The sequence below is a fragment of the Varanus komodoensis genome, unplaced genomic scaffold, assembly GCF_004798865.1.
Source record: "Varanus komodoensis strain SLA01 unplaced genomic scaffold, ASM479886v1 scaffold29_1, whole genome shotgun sequence".
Classification (NCBI taxonomy): domain Eukaryota; kingdom Metazoa; phylum Chordata; class Lepidosauria; order Squamata; family Varanidae; genus Varanus; species Varanus komodoensis.
The window spans coordinates 4,193,410-4,209,876 of NW_025335759.1; the positions used below are offsets into that span (position 1 = coordinate 4,193,410).

Below are 16,467 nucleotides of genomic sequence, written 5' to 3' on the forward strand. Positions count from 1 at the left end.
CAACTGTTTGCAGGATCCAGCCAGGTCACTGAAGGTTCAGATTTGTTGCAGTCAGGCCCACTGAAAGGCTATATTCTGACACTTTCTGCTAGGGTGACCACTGTCCTACTTTACACAGGATTCCTTGACTGCAAGGGCTGCCGGAGGACTGCCCTCTCTTTGATGGGTTGTCCAGTCCAAGCCTGATTTGAAGATATGAACCCTGAAGTGTCCCATTCACAGGCAGCACCGGGATGGAGCAGACACACCTGGTCGCCATCTTTCCCAGTGGATGGATTCAATCTGCTTTTAAATGACAGTCATTGATTCTGATTTGCAGCTGCACATGCCTGTGAGTCCATCAAAAGTCATGGAAATCTTTTGGAAGTGATGCATTTCCTCTGCTTTGGCAATGGGCAGCTGACCGGTCTATCTCTGCATGTAGTCCAAATCACCCGATCTCCCCTTTCTCACTCAATTTCCTCTGCATGCAGTCCAAGCCATCCCCTTCCTGATTCAAATTCCACAATAGAACCCCAAGCAACCAGCTTACTGCTTCCCCAGAATACAGCAGGGGAAAGCAACGCACAAGAAATCTGCTCTCCCTTCCTACCATTTTTGTCAGTTCCTCACTCAGACAGAACTGTGAAGATCAAAGCATTCAATTCTCCTTCAATGCACATTTAATTAGAATAGCGAAGCAGGCGCTTTTTGGCACACAATACCAGGCTTGCAGCAGAGATATGACAGGGTCTGAGAGTGTCTTCTCAGCTCCTGCTGACTGCTTTCTCCTGCCACCATGGTATCTCTCTCATTACTGCAAATGCAGGAAGGGCAGACGCTGCTTTGTCCCCCGTGACTGAACTGAGAAGAATTCCGTGAGGCTTCGGGATCACCATATGCCCATCTCGAAGCATAATCCTGAGCATAAAGGTATTATGGATTCCCTATACAGCTATACCAGTGGCCTGAAGTGATACCCCCTCTGCATTTATTTCCCAAAAGTCTTCTGCAAGAGGCCAATGCAGACCTCTGTCCCTCCCATGATGGTGCACTGGGTGAGGATGAAGACAACGAAGGAGCTGGCAGAAAGGGAGGGGTGGGGTGGCAGGAACAAAAGTGGGGAGAGAGCAGGGGGAGGATGAAAGGGGGAGGCAGGCAGGCAGGGAGGGGAGTGGTTTTGGCCCTGACCCTGCCCACTTCTGTCTTCAGCTCCACCCACCATCCCCATGAGGACCCTGCGGATTATTCCCAAGAAAACGTGTCCCTTGATAGAAAAAAGGCTCTTCACCACCAGTTATGGGGTTTCCTTGGGGTGGGATGCATGGTGGGGGGGGATACAGTGATTGCTTGCAATCTTTTCGCATAAGCAGCTGGGGAAACACCCCTGAGTGTGGTTCTTTCCTGTTGTTGGCTGGAAGGTTCACAAGAACAGATTGCAAACGGCAACAAGAAGAGAGGTGAGTGAGAGGATGATGAAGGTGTCATCTCCAGCTACAGCCAATGGCTAGAATGAAAGGGTATCTCCACTATCCCTCGGGGACTTTTGCTAGCCTAGCAACACTAAGCAATGTGCTAAGCCACTCCAATTCTTTTCTCCATTATCCATTGCAAAGCTGACAGGACAACCCATGTCTGAAAATTCCTGCAGGTTCACTGTGGTGAAAAATGCGCATACTTTGATGATTCATCGATCAATCAGTGAAGGGCCTATTGAGTTATCAAAAGGGATCCCACCAATTAATTGGACAGCAGATTTTTTAAAACGTTACTTTTGATGTAACAAGTGGGATGTTGCAGAAAAGACACTCCACTTCAGGGTTCTAGTATGCCAGCCAGGCCTTGTTCAGTATACTCTTTACGAATAATCCAAAAAGCATTGGTCCTAATACAGAACCACGTGGGATTCCACTGGTGACATCTCTCCCCTGGGAGAAATTACCATGTATTCCCACCTGCTGTCTTCTGTTCTTTAACTAGCTAGTATTCTTTTTAAAAAAATACTTTGCTCAGGGGACTTGGCCAAAAGTCTTCTGGAAGTCCTACTAAACAGTGTCTGCTGAATCACCCTATCTATGTTCTTATTGACAAAGAACTCCAATAAGTTAGTGAGACAAGACTTCCCCTTGCGGAAGTCATGCTGATTTTTTTAAGCAGGGCTTGTCTCTCTATGTACTTACTGATTCTATCTTTAATAGTCCTTTCAAGCAGCTTCCCTAGAACAGATGTTAAACTAACCATCCTGTAATTCCCCAGATCCCCCTTGGTTCCCTTTTTAAAAATTGGCGTCGCATTGGCCATTCTCCAACCCTCTGATACAAGGACTAATTTCAGGGACATGATAAATATTTTGGTAAGAAGGTCAGCAACATCATTTGTGAGTTCGTTGATGACTCTAGGATAGATACTATCCGTCTGGACCAGGTGTCTTGCTGACTTTCAGTGTATCAATAAGGCTGAGCATTTCTTCTTTTGTTATTACTATCTGCACTAATTCTTAGGACTCCATTCCGGAACACATAAACTCAGAGCCAGGTATTTGCTCATTGTCCTCTGCTGTAAAGACTGATGAAAAGAATTCATCCAGCTTCCCTGCAATCTCCTCATTTCCCCCTTAGTGCTCCTTTAAATTCCATTATCATCCAATGGCCCAACTGTTTCCTTAGTCACTTTCTCTTTCCATATATTAAAATAATTCTTTATTCTTAGCCTTGATATTAGCTACATGCTCCTCAAACTTTGCTTCTCTGATTGTCTGCTTGCCCTCCGGAAGTCTGAAGTATCTGGAGGCCACCCTTCTGGGGGATGCTCTTTTACACAGAAAGCCTGAGGGAATGAGCCTGACTGAGCTGCGTGAGCTATCCTGGGAATCTTCTCAGCTGAAGGGCAAGGCTGGAGCCACTTTAAATGGATAAAATCCAACGTTATGAAACTTTATTTAATTAATACATTTAAACTCACACAATTCCACACTCACACAGCCTCCAGCAATCTCTCCCCTCATACAGGAGAGATGCCTCCCCTTCAAACAGATTAAATCACGCTGCGAAATCTACTCCGCTGGCTGATCAGCCTGACTGGAGATGCAACAGAGCAGATGGTATCAGAGGCACAGGCCACTGTCCAAAATCACTTCGGGTGCATCCCCCTTGGCACCAAGACTGTGGTAGGGCTGAGGAGCAGGGCATCAGACAGGCTCTTCGATGCAGGGCAGAGGAGAGCTCGCCCAGAGCTGTTAAGCCGAGGGCATCTTGCCCCAAGCCTCTCTGGTCCTCTCTCCTGCCATCCCGTTCTCCGCAACAGCTGTCTGGGGAGAGGGTGGATGGCTTCTCCCAAGCTGTTTTGAACCACTCGCGCTCTGTTTTTCTTTTAGCCATCACGTTAACATGAATTTCCAATTTGGAAACCAGAGGGAATAAACCACTATAATGAGAAGCAATGAAAATGGCTAACGAGGATGGAGCTGCAAAGGCATGTTGGCTTCAGGGGGAGTTATGTAACAGTGCAGATTCTTCCCTGTCCTCAGAAAGCAGGAAGAAAGGATATCCCCAAGTCTCAACCCATGAACTCTCTCTCTTCCTGCTACATTTGCACATAGGTATGTGCACACGCATGCACATGTTCGATCACCACAGGCTGCAGACATGGACCTAATTCAGCTTGCCGGACTCCCCAGGCTGGCCTGCAGAGCCTCTCTGGGATCCCGGGATCCCCCACTGATATCACTGATCTAAGATTGGAGGTAACAGTAGGGATCTCCCTCCCACCCCCGACTGGAGAGCCAGCAGGTGTAACCCCCACTGTTAACACTGAGGATGCTCATGAATGTTACCCAGAATGTCTTTGGCCTGGTAGGAGGCCATTTGTCCCCCACCTCAAACAGTTCTGTGCCCCTGATGAAGAGCATTGCAATGCCTGCTCAATGCATACTAGGAACTATTTACACTCTTGGCTGGCTCCATATTTCTGAAGGCCATTGGAAGTCCCTGGAGGGTTTTCCTAGCAGTGGTACCAAACAGCACTGGGCAGCATCGCTCAGTATCCTGAACTGGGCTGCTGTGAGAAATTAAAAGGGTGGACTAATCTAGCCACTCAACATTGCTCAAGGTACCAAACTGATTTTTATTTTCTTTTTTTCAAAATGGAGTTGTCACAAGGATGGTGTGAAAGATGGGCCTTCTGGAGGCTGATAACTGCCCACAGGTGGCAAATGCTGACACCATCCCAGATGGCAACACTGCAATAGCAGCACTGCTACGGAGGGCTTCTGCCACAGAAGGAGGGGTGCGGGAATCTGTCAACAGCAGGAATATCCACACACACACACACACACGAATTTTCAGCTTGAATCAGTGCAAGAGAAGAAAGTCTCCAGTCCACTTGAATATGTAAAAGCATAGAAAGATGAGCATGTAAGAAACAAAGCAATTGCTCATCGGAGGCAAACATACCCCAGCCTCTCAATGGACAGAATTGCGTGAACGAGTGACATGCAAGATCTCCAGGCTTCTCTGAACATCAGCTCACTGCTCATCACAGGCCTGGTTCCCATTTGCATTTGCAATAGCTGTGCAAACGAGAAAGTTGAGTGAACAGAGAAGCTGCACAAAATGAGCCATGGGCAAATGTGAAATTTTGCCCTGTTCAATTTGGGCAAAATGTCATTACGGTATGTACATTTCCTAAATTTCTTCCATACACTAAATATGGTGGATGAAGAAATGTATACGAATTACAGCATTTGTGCACATTTGCAAAGTCTGAGCAAATTCGGGAAATTTGCACAAGTCAACTGTGAGCACACACTTGGCAATTTATTTATTATATTTATTTACACATGTATCTATAGTCCACCTATAACTGCCGAGGCCTTCCTAAGTGGCTTACAATACATATAACATACTAACAAAATGAAACACATTAAAACCAATCAAAACACAACGAATTAAAACATCTATGAAAGCAATATAAAAAGGGCCACTGCATTCAGGCTAAGTGTTAAAAAATTTCCTAAAAAGGTAATTCATCACCTGGTGCCGAAAGGAAAATAAAGATGGAGCCAGGTGAATTTCCCCAGGGAGGGAGTCCCAAAGATGGGCAGCAGCAGCAGAAAAGGCCCTGGGCCTAGTTGCCACCCCTCTCGTCTCCCTGACGGGAGGTTCTCATAGAAGGGCCTCTTGAGCCGATCTAAGGAGGCAGGTAGGTTTATATGGGTGCAGACGGTTCTTTAGATAGCTGGGCCACAAGGCATTTAGGGCTTCATATGTCAATACAAGCATCTTGAATTGGGCCCAGGCCACAACTGGTAGCCAGTGAAGTTCTTTCAGAACTGGTGTTATATGGGCCGCTCTAGAAGTACCAGTCACCAACCAAGCAGCCCGATTCTGCACCAGTTGCAATTTATAAACATTTCCAATGGACCTGTGTTCCCTTCGACTAGCAAACAGGGCATGCTTACATATTTTGCATGCAAAACTAAATTCTCATACATAGGCACTGGGATGACTGCAAAGCACTAGGTCATCCTTCCCCACCCTGGCTCCATTCAGGCTACAACTCTCAAAATCCTTCTCCGCTGGCTTGGGGTTGCAAGAGTTGTAGTCCAACACATCTGGAGGGGACAGTTTGAAGCTCATGCTTTGTGTTTAAGCAAGAATAAGGTTGAAGTCTGACTGATGAATCAATTAAGATTAAACGCCAGTATCTTTTGAATACGGGGCATGCAATGCATGGTCCATGGGTCACAGGGACATGCCTCCTGAACCTCACCCACTGCTGCCACCATCAAAAACCCCCCAGCAACCCTCTGCAATTGTGGATAATGCTAACCATGCCCCTTTGCTCAAGCCACGCCCCTTTCCCCACACAGCCCCCCACTGCTCACCCAGTACCCAAAGTTGCATCCTAATAAGGTTGTGCACTCTTGTTTTAAACATCACACACTCGCCCATACTTATGCTCACACTTTTCTGCAATGATTCCCCATCCCAGCAAAATTCTGACTACATGTCTAGTGCATCTGTGCCATAAAGAAGGCAGTGTCAGGCTTTCCCTGGTCCCAGTGGAGCTTCTCAGCCTTTCGCCCCTTCATTTATATGGAATAGCGATAGTCAGGTAGCCTCCTCAGGAACAGAAGGGGGAAGAAGTGAGGGATCTAAACACAGGATGTTCTTGTGGATTCACTGAGAGATAGTTTATATTCAGGGCTACTCATAAATGGTTTATAAGGCATCCATAAATCATGAGCAGATGGTACAAGTATGTTACCAATATTAAGAGGGTGCATTACAGACCTTTTCTTCTTTGTGACGCGGAAGGAAACTGTAATATAGATGACTATACTATTCTAGGAATCTTCCCTCTAGTTATCCAATAGGAGGGTGATTACCACTAGACAGATTTCCAGAGATGAACCCAGTGCCTAAAAAGCCTTTAGCATGCACTCTGCAATTAAATAATATATTGGAGCTGTTTGAGTGGTGGGTGTGGGGAATAACAGGCTAAGACTGCAGATATCCAATGCATAGCTATTAAGCCCCTGGAACAGGTCCACTACCCTGTCTGCTACGAAGGAGTTCCTTCTCCAGGTATGGATGCTGATGTTGCCAAAATGCTATCCATGCAAGAGCAGGCTTCAGGGTCTTCAGGGATTGCAGAGGTAATAAAAAGCTTTAGAACTAGCCCCTTTTCAAAGAGTTGAGGATATAGAGTAGGGGGCAGCATTAGAAAGGGTCCAGAGGAGGGCAACAAAAATGATCCAGGCTTTGGAAACACTGCCCTATGAGGAGAGACTGAGAGAACTGGGCATGTTCAGCCTTGAGAAGAGAAGGTGGAGGGGGAACATGGTGTCACTCTCTACGTAATACCAAGAAATACCACTCTCAAAGGCTGTCACAAAAAGGAAGGTCAAGATCTCTTCTTGCTGATGCCAGAGTGTAGGACACGGAATAATCAAGTCAAGCTGTGACAACCCAGATTCAGGCTGGACATCAGGAAAAGCTTCCTCACTGTCAGAGCAACATGACTGTGGGACCAGCTGCAGGAGAGGTGCTGGGCTCTCCCACACTGGAGACATTCAAGAGAAAACTGGGCAGCCCTCTGAGTGGGATGGTGTGACTTGGTGTCCTGAAACAGCAGGGAGTGGGACCCAATGGCTTTCATGGCCCCTTCCCGCCCTACTATTGCGTGAAATATATTCAAAAATTAGTTAAATAAATAAATGACTAATAAATGGATGACTGATCCTGTCCAGTGGGCTTGGAAGAAGAACATATGAGCACAAGAGGAGTGCTATTTAATCAGGCCAATAGCCTGCCTAGTCCAGCACAGTTTGCACAGTGGCCAAGCAGCTGCACAGGGAAGCCCATGTCAGATGCGAGTGTGATAGCATCTGCCTGCCCAAGTCCTCCAGCAATGTGCATTCAGGAGGATGCTGCTTTTGATCCTGGAGGGAGCACAGTGCCTTCTAGATTAATAGCCATGGGCAGCCTCTCTCTCAGGGCATTTGTCTAGTCCCTTCATAATGCTACCCGAGTTGGTGGCCATCACCACTTGTAGTGGTAGTGAGTTCTGCAGCATTTTGTGAAGAATTGTTTCCTTTCACTGGTCCTGAATCTCCAATGTTTCAGCTTCATTGGACCACTGCAGATTCTACTCACAGATGCTATAACATTTAGGTATCCTGGTCCCAAGCCATTTAAGGCTTTATAGGTCAATACCAGCACCTTAAATTGGGCCTGGGCTTCAATTGGAAGCCAGTGAAGTTGATAAAGGACCAGTGTTATATGAGAGTAGTGACTGGCCCCCAGTAGCAATCTGGCAGCTCTGTTCTGAACCAATTGAAGTATCCAGACCGTCTTTAAGGGCAGCCCCATGAAAAGCGCATACAGTAATCCAATTGGGAAGTTACTAGAGCGTGTGTGACTGTTGCTAGGCAGCACTCATCCAGGTAAGGACACAGCTGATGGATCAGCCAAAGCTGAAGGAAAGCACTCCTCGCCACAGCCGCCATCTGGGCCTCCAGGGACAGCTCCGGGTCGAGGAGCACTTCCAAGCTGCAGACCCTGTCCTTTAGAGGGAGTGCAACCCCATCCAGGGCAGAGCCAAAATCACCTGCCTGAAAATCTGAACCACCTACCAAGAGGACCTCCATCTTATCTGGATTGAGTTTCAGTTTATTGACCCTCATCCAGCCCATTACCTCGGCCAGGCACCAGGTCAGGACAGCCACTGCCTCACCTGGATTAGCTGTAAAAGAAAGGTAGAGCTGGTGTCATCAGCATACTGGTGACTCCTCAGCCCGAACTTCCTGATGACCTCTCCCAATGGTTTCATATAGATGTTAAATAGCAAGGGGGACAAAATAGAACCCTGCAGTACTGCATGGCAATATTCATATATCAAAAACTGAAAAACAGAAATATCGATCTTTACTGCTTTTGTCTCAAACACTTACAGGTAGGCATGTGATCCTGTCTCCCTTTGGTTTTATCTTTCTTCTTTGAAGCATCCCAGCCTTCAAAGAAACTCTAGGAGGAAGAGAAGTCTATTATGTGCATAAAGAACACTTGGAGAATCAGCACAGAGAATTTCCTTTGGCAGCAACAATACCTACCCTATGGGCTGGTTCCATCATACTGATTCATGCTTACTTACTGAATGGTGGACTTTGGAATATTGGGTGGCTTGCACACAGAGCAAACCACACGGGGGGTCAAGAGAATGGCACCCATATTGTGCCATACCACATAGTTTTGAAGTACAACTTCTATTGCAGGGATGGAGAGAGATGGTACTTTCCAGATGTTTTGGACAGCAAACCCCATGGACTCCACCCAAAAGAGCCCAGTTCAAGGCTGGGATGAGCGAGAATTTCATTTGGCTCATTATTTGTAATGGACTTACCAAAAGCTTGTGAATTTCTTGGTAACTGGATGGTAAAAACATGAGATCGATGCTGATGATGCTGTGGCAAACTAACCAATTCATCCAACCAGGCCCAGGGCTTTCCAGTGGAGGAAACTTCCTTAGAATGAGTCAGACTATTGGTCTATCTAGCCCAATATCATCCACTCTGACAGGCAACAGTGGCTTTCTGGGGTTGCAAGCAGGATTCTTCCCTAGCCCTACCTGGAGAAGCCAGGGATTGAACCAGGAAGCTCCTGCATGCAACACAGGGGCTCTACCATGAAGCCACTGCCCCATTACATCTGATTTTGATTCCCTTTGTCAGTGTTGAATTAGGGTTGCTAGCTTTTTTATTGACACGTAAACTAATTAAGTGTCTAGTAGGTACGTCATAGCCCTCTCCATCTGATAATATATACACCAATCAAATTTGCCTAGTGAAGCCTTAATTATACTTCATTCTCGGTAAGGATTTACCCAAACTTGCCTAGTTCATATTTGGGGATGGAAGAACTAGAGAAATTAAAAAAAAACAAATACAGAAGAAAATAAATTAACAGATCCATCCATTCTTAGGTTTATCACAGGTTCTTCAAGGAGCCTGATACCACTCTTGGGAGTAACTGGGTGATCACACTGTGCGCAGGTGGATAAATCAATGAAAAACTGTTGGATCAATCAATGAAAACTTTTCTGTCAAATAACTGGCCAGCAGGTGTTTGTGTTTGAATTTTCTATTTTGTTATGTACTTACATCACCTTCAAATGCAAGTGCCATCAAAGAAGAGGCATGCACTCAGGATGAGTGAAGCCAGAATGGCTCTTCTGCTAAGATGCTGTCTGCTACAACACAGGCATCAATACAATATAATACTGTGTTTAAAACAACACAAAATTCCAGGGAATATGTATCCCTTTGAAATATAGATTTGCATTAAGAAACCAGCAATAGAGAGGTGATGAATCAATTAGACATGTTATGGAAATTGAATTAATCAGTAGATCAGTCTATACAGACTCATGCAATTCTAAGAATGCCTACTGGCAAATAAATCCCATGGAATTCACTGTTTACCTAGCAATAAACTCCACTTAATGGGACTTATTCCCAAGTAGGCATGTATAGGATTGCACTGGAAAGTCCATTTATCATGGAACAGTCTTATTTATTCTGTCTTTTACCTTTAACTTTAGAGAGCAAGATCTATATTTTCAAATACCAGGACTGTAAAGTACACCACAGTTTTGTTTTGCAGGGTGGGGAAGCAGAAGACAAATTGAACTAAGATCGCTAAATTCCTATCTATTTTCTTCAGGTATCAGTGGCAGCAACAGCATTTTATATGCCCATAGATCAACAATATCTTTTCATCTATGTCTATTTTCATTAAATATTTTCCACAAGGGGCTACTTTTAAAGTGCATTCATTCTGCTACATCTATAATCCTTGTACCTCCATAAATGCCTCATCCCCCTTCCCACACAGGATTAGATTTTTCCCCACCCCAGAGTTCTTAATTTTAATTCCACAGAGCAGGCTTGTGCGGTTGTTCACAAAATAACAGCAGAGCTCATGGCTGCAAGCAAGAGAATGAAAGTGGAAAAAAATGATATGTTTCCTTCTTTATTCCCAATATTCAAGTGCCTTTCAAATGACTGGTTTGAGACATGTACAACAGCTTTTCAAGGTGCCCTAATTATTGTAACTAGCCCAGGTTTGTCAGACTCATAATATTGGAGAAGAGAGTTGCAGATATTTGCATCAACTGAATATGAGATGGTAATTTTGTGGCATGAAAGAGAAGCTGGGTGAGGGATTTCTATAGGAAGTCCCACAGGACACAAGCCCATATTATAATGTTGGTCTCACAAAGCAGAGGTGCTGCAAATGTTCCATTTTGATATGGCTTAGGAGGTGGATTTTATGATTTAGGCAGACAATGTGTTCTCAGGAAAAAAGAACAGAAAGCAAAAGCTTCCTGGGGACTCTCAGACTGAGCTGGCAGTCAAGGCCAACATGACAGGTGGAGACCGTCTCCAAGTTAGGTCAGTGGAATCGCACAATGCCCTGATCCAGCCTGGAGAAACTCTGCATGGGGGTTGAAACTTCCCACAGAACTGTGTCTTCTCCCAGTTCATTCCCCAGTGGAATTTGGGATGAAGAAAGCCACTGCCCAAGGTTTTTCTCTCTTTACCCCCCATATGGACTAGGTGAATTTAGGAAGCAGCTGGTGGGAAATTTTAATTGCCTCCCCCTCAGCTGCATGCAAAATCAAGGTGTATTTTGGGACCTGCATTTTGTGTCATGTGGTGACAAATTTGTGTGTGTTGTGTTTTGTTTTGTTCTTTTGCAGGGGAGGGGAAGGAATCCATCTGTTTCCCAGGCTTTGCTCCCCAGACTCTTGTCCACTTTGTCATGAACTCTCTTTCTCAGTGCATGCACTCAGTGTTCATGCAGTGCTTGCCAAGAATCATGTCCCACCTGTTCACGACCCAAGCGGCATCCCACTTCCACAGCATTTGCCACAGTTTGCACTCGTGCTGCATAAGACACGGCATGTGACATGGAAGGCTGTGGATTGGGCAATCAGGACTCCGTGAGCTTTCAGAAAGACCAAGCATGAGATGAGGACCACAAACATTGGAGTGATGGAGTCCCGGCAGCTTCACTGCAACCCTACCTGTGAAGTTAACTCAGCATCCCCAATCATTCATGTGAAATTGGACCCCACCGAGTCTCCTTGTGGAGTCAGAAGCCTCTAAGACAGGGGTCTCAAACTCGCGGCCCGCGGGCCAATTGCTGGGACAGGCAAGGCATGGGGGAGGGGCCCTGTGGCCTTCAAAACACTGGCAGCGCCCGGGCTGGCCTCCGGGAGCAACACGGGATGAGCGGTCCACCACCACCGTGGTGGTGGAATACTTGATGCGGCCCAGCCTCACCCAGACTCTACTTCCAGCGGCCCCCAGGTAAGTTGAGTGTGAGACTCCTGCTCTAAGATGACTGCTTCGAGTAAGCCTTTGTAGCATGTAGGTGGCAGGATACCTGAGAATTTGGGTAGTGAACCTGTGCGCTAGTTTACCATACATTCTCTGAAGCCAGCAATCAATTTGGAACTTAATAGCCAATTCATAATGCATCGATCCAGGCTTGCTACAAAAGTAAGCATTACAAATGAATGAATTTCACCCAATGAGCCAACTAATTACAAAAGTTGGCGGCATCACTAATGCCAACCAGAAAAACGAACAAGGGGGCAGAGAGGCACTGGAGGCAAATAGGTAGCCGGAGAAGAGGATGAGGATTATGGCTGGTAAGATGTCTACATGTTCACAGGAGATTGGACGAAGGTTCTGATGGTGTCCTTCTTAAACTGGATTCTTTCCAAATGAGCCAAGTTGTTTCCCAGTTCTGAGGCAGGGCAGGAAAGCTGAATTATATCAAGTCAATCTGAAGACAGCCAGGAGTGGGATGGACTTCACAGATCACTAGCAAGAATTAAAATCTAGGCATCGCCTAGTGCCACAACCTCACCTCATACTCCTGCTTGAAGCCATAGCCTTCTGCAGTCTTCATCTGGTTGATGTGTTGGAGAAGATCAGCTACTCGAACAGCAGGGTGAAGTTGCCCAGTGTGGTATGGAGAACCTTTGCGCCCACACTGCCTTCGCGGGGAACCCCCTAACAAGCTGCTGGACTCGTTGACAATGCTGCTGCGCTGCTCACCTGAGAATGATGGCACATGTTATGGAAGGTGTGACAGAACAGGAGGAAACATCAGCGCATGGTGCACTCTTGTTTTGCACCACCCAACAGCCAGCCACAATGATGCCCACAATTCAGCTGGAAGTCAGATGCCGGTCTTTGCCTAGAGTGAGCACAAGTTTTCTGCAGGGTTTGGAGCCTTCCACCGATTTTCATAAACACCTTCCATTTGTATGCATACCATTCACACACACACCGTTCCACACACCAATCACACACACCTGTACACCCTATTCTCTCTCCCTCTTTCACACATGCACACGCAAAAAACACACTTACATGGACACACGATTTGTATACCCCATCAATACGCAAATACACAATTTATATAAGCCATCCGCACACATATGTGCACTGTACACATGGACAGGTTTGTTTTGTTTTTTCTGATAGAGATAGCAGCACTGGGGGTTCCAGAGAGAAACAGGGTCTCAGCAAGGTCTCTGCAGGGCAGAGTAGAAGGTCTCAAAGACCTCCCTGGTCCATGAGCCAGAGGTTCCTACTCCCTGCTTTAAAATGGTTTCTGGATTAAGGAGGGAACAATGCAGAAAAGCACTCGAAAGTAATAGCTCCACCACTAGCACCAGTCCACTGTTTCTTCCAGTAGCCAGCACAGAAATGTTTGCATTACCAAAATATAAATTTAATGTTGTGTTTTTAGAAGATTAATGGAGACATTCACAAATGCAGTTTCTTCTATGGGATCAAGTACTGATCTCTATGATAATGGCAGTAATTTTATGCTATTGATGTCAGTGAAGTCCACTCATCTTGAGTGGAATTATCTCAACGTTTCTCTGTATGAGGCTGAACAGGGCTTTTAAGCCAATTATACCGAAAGGGGACAACCCTACAGATACATCCTGGAATGACTATGCATGATCACCAAGCCACAGTTGTGAATTAGCACATCACTGTGGATGCTTGAGTCTTTTCCAGACTCCTGCTCTTGCAACTTTACTTGAGAATTCTAGCAAGTTAAAATAAACTGATAAGTTAATTTTTCCATCTTCTGAACAGTCAAGCTTCAGAGGTTTGCACTTACATTGTACATGCCCTGCCCTTGGAACGTACGTGTTTGTTTTCTCCCCAACCTGGAAATTCTTGGCCAAACTAATGGCGCAAGTCAGGACTCAGGAAAAGAGTTTTTGTTCAGTAAATGATGCACCCTGTATATAATAAAATCAATTTCAGCAATCGACATTGATGCACCAACACAATCCCTGTGCTTTTGACTGCCTCGGCTGAGGAATGCAATGATGCAGGTACAAATCAGGTATAAATACTCATTTAATTTAAATGAAGACCTGAAGACTATTTGCAGGGATCTCATCACGAAATACATTATATATTGTGCACTTTCATATTTCAGCGAAATTAAATCCCTGATATTTTCTAACTTGAGCAGCATTGCTAATTAGAACACCCACATTGCCTGAGAAACACACTGAAAGCAGAGTTGGAAAAGAATCATCCTTGTTTTTAAGGTTGGCCATCCTTTACACTCTTAAATGGGAGTAACTCCTACTGAACTTAATAGGGCTTACTTTTGATTAGACGTATAAAAGTATGCACTGCAAAGTATTTTCAGGGCATCTAATCTGCATTAACTGAACCTGTGAATGCATCCTAACAGCATTTTTAAAAATCCAGTTACATACCCATCTAGACCAACATTCTTTTCAATGAGATGTTTACAGTTGTATTCTATTTACTTTCCTGCCCTCTTTCCTTTCATGGAACTCAAGGCAACTTACACAACTCTCTTCCTCTTCTCAGTCTTATTCTTACAGCAACAACCCTGGTCTGAGCATCTGTGACTGTCCTCAAGTCACCCAGTGAGCTGAGCGGGGACTAGAAAGCTGATCAACTGGCCACCAACACTGGCAACTTTTATGAACAACACCAACACTCCTTTTAAACAAAACCTCGAGAGGAAAAAAATTCTATGATTTAACTCTGTGTTACGTTAAGCATGGCTCCCTCTTTCTGTCCATCCTGAATCTCTGACCATTCAGTTTCATGGGAGGAATAGCTGGAGAAAGAGAAAGTGTTTGCATGCATGTGTGATTTCTCTACATCCACTTTCTCTACCCCATGCATAATTTTATACACTCGCCCTTTATTGGCATTCTAACATTTATAGATTTTCTCAGTTGCTGCTCACATCTTTTTCCTGACTTTTAAAGCTCTTCCTTTCTTCCTCTCTGGGCTTCTCCCCATAACTCCTCTGCATGAGGGAGTTCAGGAATGGTTGCTCTAATGGCATTTCTCGGCAAGAATCCATTCGGGCTCAGCTCCACTGCCTCCGCATCTGCCTGGAAATGCCAGCACATGGCCCGTGTTCTCTGCCCTTTTGCTCATGGTTTCCAGAAGGCAACATGTGCCCTGCTAATTAAAAAGCCCACAGAGACACGCAGACATGTTGAGTGAAATGCACCAAACTCACATCCATAAGGGGACTCAGATTGCACGGCGACCACCACCAACAGGAGACGTGGCCAATGTCCTGCTCCCCATATCAATCCTGGCCTCCAGGAAACCAAAATTCTGCACTCTCCTGGGAGCAGGGACTGTTTTATGCACACCTCTTAGCTGCTTCTTCTTGATTTATTTATTTAAAGTTTTCATATGCCGTCCATTACTAAAAAAAGCCTCTGGATGGCTTACAAGGAACATGGTTTACATAGAAAAACAGTCCAATGCTGGATAGCATAAGCACAGCTTTAATTCTCATGAGCAGTGCTAATCAACCCATAAACAAGTAAGAAACTCATCATGGTACTGTGGTAGAAATATGTAGAAATAACTGGGTGTCCTTTCTTTCCAGTAATGCATACATCCTAACTCAAGATGTAGTGGCACTCTATCAAGCTCTATTTCTGAAATAAATGCTATTGTTAGAGATGGGAGAACATGCAATCCTTGAGCTTATGAAGGTTCTCCTTCATCTTATTTCTGTTTCCACATGTGAATGCCCTTTCCCCCTGATCAGGGAACAGGTACATTTTTCAATTAGCAAAAGGAGCATTATAAAAAGTGGCTTTCCTCTCCAATTTAGAAAATACACCTTTTTAAAAAAATGAGCATTTTTTTCAAATGAACAATGTGCATTCCCCCGCCCTCAACACACTTGGCTAAAGTACAAAATGTGATGGAGAGGAATTTGCACAAATGTGCATTAATGCAAGAGTGCCTTTTTGAGCACAAATGCAAGTTCATGAAATGATGGAATTTCCTGCACATTGTTTTCTCCCTTGTGTTCACTTTCAGGGTTGTGAGCAGGGAATGCTCACCTAATTTGCAAGGAGGAACAAAACTATTTTATACTCCTAATTGCATTTTCACTGCTACAGACAATGATTCCTAAACTATGTTACATGAAAGCAAACACACACACAGTTCCTCAGGGTTAGATGTAGTGTAACATCTAACAAAGGTCCTAGTGACTAATCAGCTATTAGAAATAGGACGCTGCCTCTATTGCCATACGCTTCCTATACTATCTGACAACATCCATTCAGAGCTTCATGGTTCTTTCCAGGTGATGCCGCAGATTAGACCTGGGACCCTCTTCATACAAAGCACATTTTCCACCATGGAGCTGAGCTATAATTCTTACCCATGTGCTTGAGCTGTGCCCTTTCCCTAGGTGGCTAGAATGGAAACAGGAACCTTTCCGTCAGCTCATGTGACCACCTGAGTAAAATCTTCCACTACTACCACTTTTTAAAGACATCTTGCATTATGCCACCCAATCCACAGCAACAGCCTCAAAGGAAAAGAGATGGAGGGAAAAAGCCAAAATACTGTTCAAG

The 16,467-nt window shown here is 45.0% G+C and overlaps 1 protein-coding gene across 3 annotated transcripts in view; it reads right to left on the reverse strand.

The window, feature by feature from the left end:
• The window catches only part of PTPRU (protein tyrosine phosphatase receptor type U), a 349,047-nt gene that overhangs the window by 51,240 nt on the left and 281,340 nt on the right, over positions 1–16,467 (reverse strand). For all 3 annotated transcript variants that reach the window (XM_044434925.1, XM_044434924.1, XM_044434927.1), the window contains exons 16-17: positions 12,420–12,610; positions 8,435–8,507 (exon numbers count right to left, since the gene is read on the reverse strand). In XM_044434925.1, the coding sequence (XP_044290860.1) occupies positions 8,435–8,507; positions 12,420–12,610 (264 nt within the window). The remainder of the gene's footprint in view (positions 1–8,434; positions 8,508–12,419; positions 12,611–16,467) is intronic.